This window comes from Hipposideros armiger, unplaced genomic scaffold (genome assembly GCF_001890085.2).
Source record: "Hipposideros armiger isolate ML-2016 unplaced genomic scaffold, ASM189008v1 scaffold_95, whole genome shotgun sequence".
Classification (NCBI taxonomy): domain Eukaryota; kingdom Metazoa; phylum Chordata; class Mammalia; order Chiroptera; family Hipposideridae; genus Hipposideros; species Hipposideros armiger.
Window position 1 is genome coordinate 32,919 of NW_017731445.1, and position 2,658 is coordinate 35,576.

The following is a 2,658-nucleotide window of genomic DNA, read 5'->3' on the forward strand; positions in this document are numbered from 1 at the left end:
TTACAAATTAAATAAAAATTATATTTAACTTTCATCAAAATGTCTACTAGAAATCTTTAAAACTCTAACATACTATCATTTTAGATGATTTTTGCAGTCACTAACTACTAAAATGCTTTAAAGATCATGTAAAAGCATTTCTTCTCCTTCCATCAGTCCAACAAAAAAAAATCTCAAACTTTATGTATGAGGCATTTTTTCTTATGTAATTTGCATTTTAAAACCAGCTCCAAAAAATAGTCAGAAAAATAATACAAAGTCTTAAGTACAAGTTTAAAAAAATAGCATATAACACTGAAAATAAAGTAAGAAACTATTTTCTTTTTAACCAAGTACTGTACTTTAAACTTCGTATAAATAACACAATAAACCCCCATCATATTTTAGGTATGGTGTCTAAAATGGAGTAGCACTAAAACAAATGATGACAACAAACAACCCTTTTTACTTCATTGAAAATATGTATACTCTCATTTTTCTTAAAAGGCATACGTTATGAATTTTCTACTGGCATTCTTGAATAAAATCAGCATACTTTTCCACCAATTACTCTCATTTCTTCTTTGTATATAAGAATCTCTAACAAAAGGAAATTTCTTCTGTGATTGCAATCGAGATTTCTGAAATCCCTGAAATATAGCCTTTAAAAAATCCTAACTCACTATGCATCTTAATAAGTTTATATATTTAAAAACAACATTATTTTATGGCTTACACTTAATTTAATGCATGACCATAGGTCCCAGGGATTGAAGAATCTCACTGGCAGCCAACAGCTCAAGGGATGACAATATTCCTACATTCGTAATCTCAAAATTTTAAAAGAAAACTATTCACCAGAGTCTTAGAAAAACTTGGAGATAGTTCTATTTAAAAAAACATACCACAAACAGATACAAGGGAGACAAATAAGAAAATAGATTGTGTTACAGCTTTGTAAACTTGCTCCATTTCAAAATGTATTTTTTAGAGTCAGGGAGATTTCCTAAACAAATAAAACTAAACATTTGTTCCCTTTTCTTTGAAAAATACTTACAATACATAGAACTACAAGCTAAAAGTGTACACCTGCTTATATTGCTGGCCAGTGATATAGATGAACAAGGACACAAAGGTGCTTATTCAATTATCTGAGCATCTTAATTTGTCTGTATAGTGAAGTTACTCTAGATCAACTATAAAAAAGTTAAAAAACACGATTAATGAATACCGGCCTTTGTGTAAAACATCACACAAGATGCTAAGGTAGTATACATTCACTGTGGTAAAAACTGTACATATGTATTCTGTGCATATTTAACATTGCAAAATTTATATTACAAGTTTTTCGTTTCTCAAAATTCTGAGTTGATAAAAGTCTATTATTTTTCTTTTGCCAAAGAAAGGTGATGTGAACTGACTGATTAGGTGCATGAAACTTTTTACAAAATTCTTTGCTAATGACTCTTCATCAATTTCTTTTACTGGTGCCTTCATGAAGAAAAACTCACTTAACTTTGAAAGTTTTGAGCAGATTACTTCCACATCTTTGCTGGCTAGTATCATGATATACACCGTAATGATATATGTAATAATAGTCCACAGCAATATGAAATACAAAACTTTGTTGTATAATTCAATTTTGGTCTCAAGGTGAAGTTCATTTCTTTTATCCAGCCATGTTGTCCCTTATTTGATCAACTCGAAGAGTTAGGTGTCTGAAAGAGGGGCGTTGATTTACATTATTGTTCCAGCATTCTGTCATGATCACATAAATCTATAAAAAAGAAAATAAACCAAAATTACAATGAACACAAAGTGCCATCTTTTAATTGGTATAAGACATGAATCTGAAATCCCACTTAATTTTGCTATATAGGTACATTGCATGGCTATGGCTAGATCCACAGTCATGTGATTATGTTATTTATCTAAAAGGTCATCAGTTAAATTTCATAAAGTGACCTAAAATCCTTGTTTAAAAAGGGAAAAAAAGTGCATGATTGTGAATAAAAAAATTTTTTTTGTTACCTCATCTGGGCATCCATCTGGTCTTGGTAATCTTCCATTATTCTTTAGGAGTTCTATCAAGTGAAACACAATCATCTGCCCTTGTTTGTCATTGCCAATCATACGCATGAATTCCTGAAACACAAACCCACTTTTTAATGAGATTTTTTGGGTACATTTAATTTGAAGCAGAATTCTTTATCAACTTCTTCCAGTAAATGGGAAAAATTCTGTATATGTATGTTTTCTTATGTTTGAAACTTTTAAAAAACAGACTTTTTAAGGATCAAAAACTTCCTGTCAGTCGTATTTCAGAAAAGATTGTTAAATGTGGAACTTCTGTAATGCCATTTCCGTAACTGTAATATACTCAATACAAATTCCCTGAAAAGGGCCCAAAACAAGTGAACTAAAACCATATTCACATTTTTTTGTTGTTATTGTTTTAACATGTCATATTACATTGCAGCTGAAATAAAAACTTGAATGCAAAAGAGGACATAATAAAAAGAAAATGCGGAATGATTATTTAAGCATAAATGCAATGGAGAGAAAACTTTCATATGTTAAAAAGTCAGGGCCGGCCGAGTGGCGCGATGGTTAAGAACTGGCTTGGGACGCCAGAGGGCCCCGGTTCGGATCCCACATATGAGGGCCAGTGACACTGCC

General features: G+C 31.3%; 1 protein-coding gene across 7 annotated transcripts in view; it reads right to left on the reverse strand.

Annotated features, from left to right (window-relative positions):
* Nucleotides 1-844: 844 nt before the first annotated feature.
* JAK2 (Janus kinase 2) overlaps nucleotides 845-2,658 on the reverse strand; it is a 116,974-nt gene continuing 115,160 nt past the window's right edge. For all 7 annotated transcript variants that reach the window (XM_019645921.1, XM_019645920.1, XM_019645923.1 and 4 more), the window contains 2 exons: nucleotides 2,011-2,124; nucleotides 845-1,756 (listed from right to left, as the gene is read on the reverse strand). In XM_019645921.1, coding sequence (XP_019501466.1) covers nucleotides 1,649-1,756; nucleotides 2,011-2,124 — 222 coding nt within the window. In that variant the 3' untranslated portion in view covers nucleotides 845-1,648. The remainder of the gene's footprint in view (nucleotides 1,757-2,010; nucleotides 2,125-2,658) is intronic.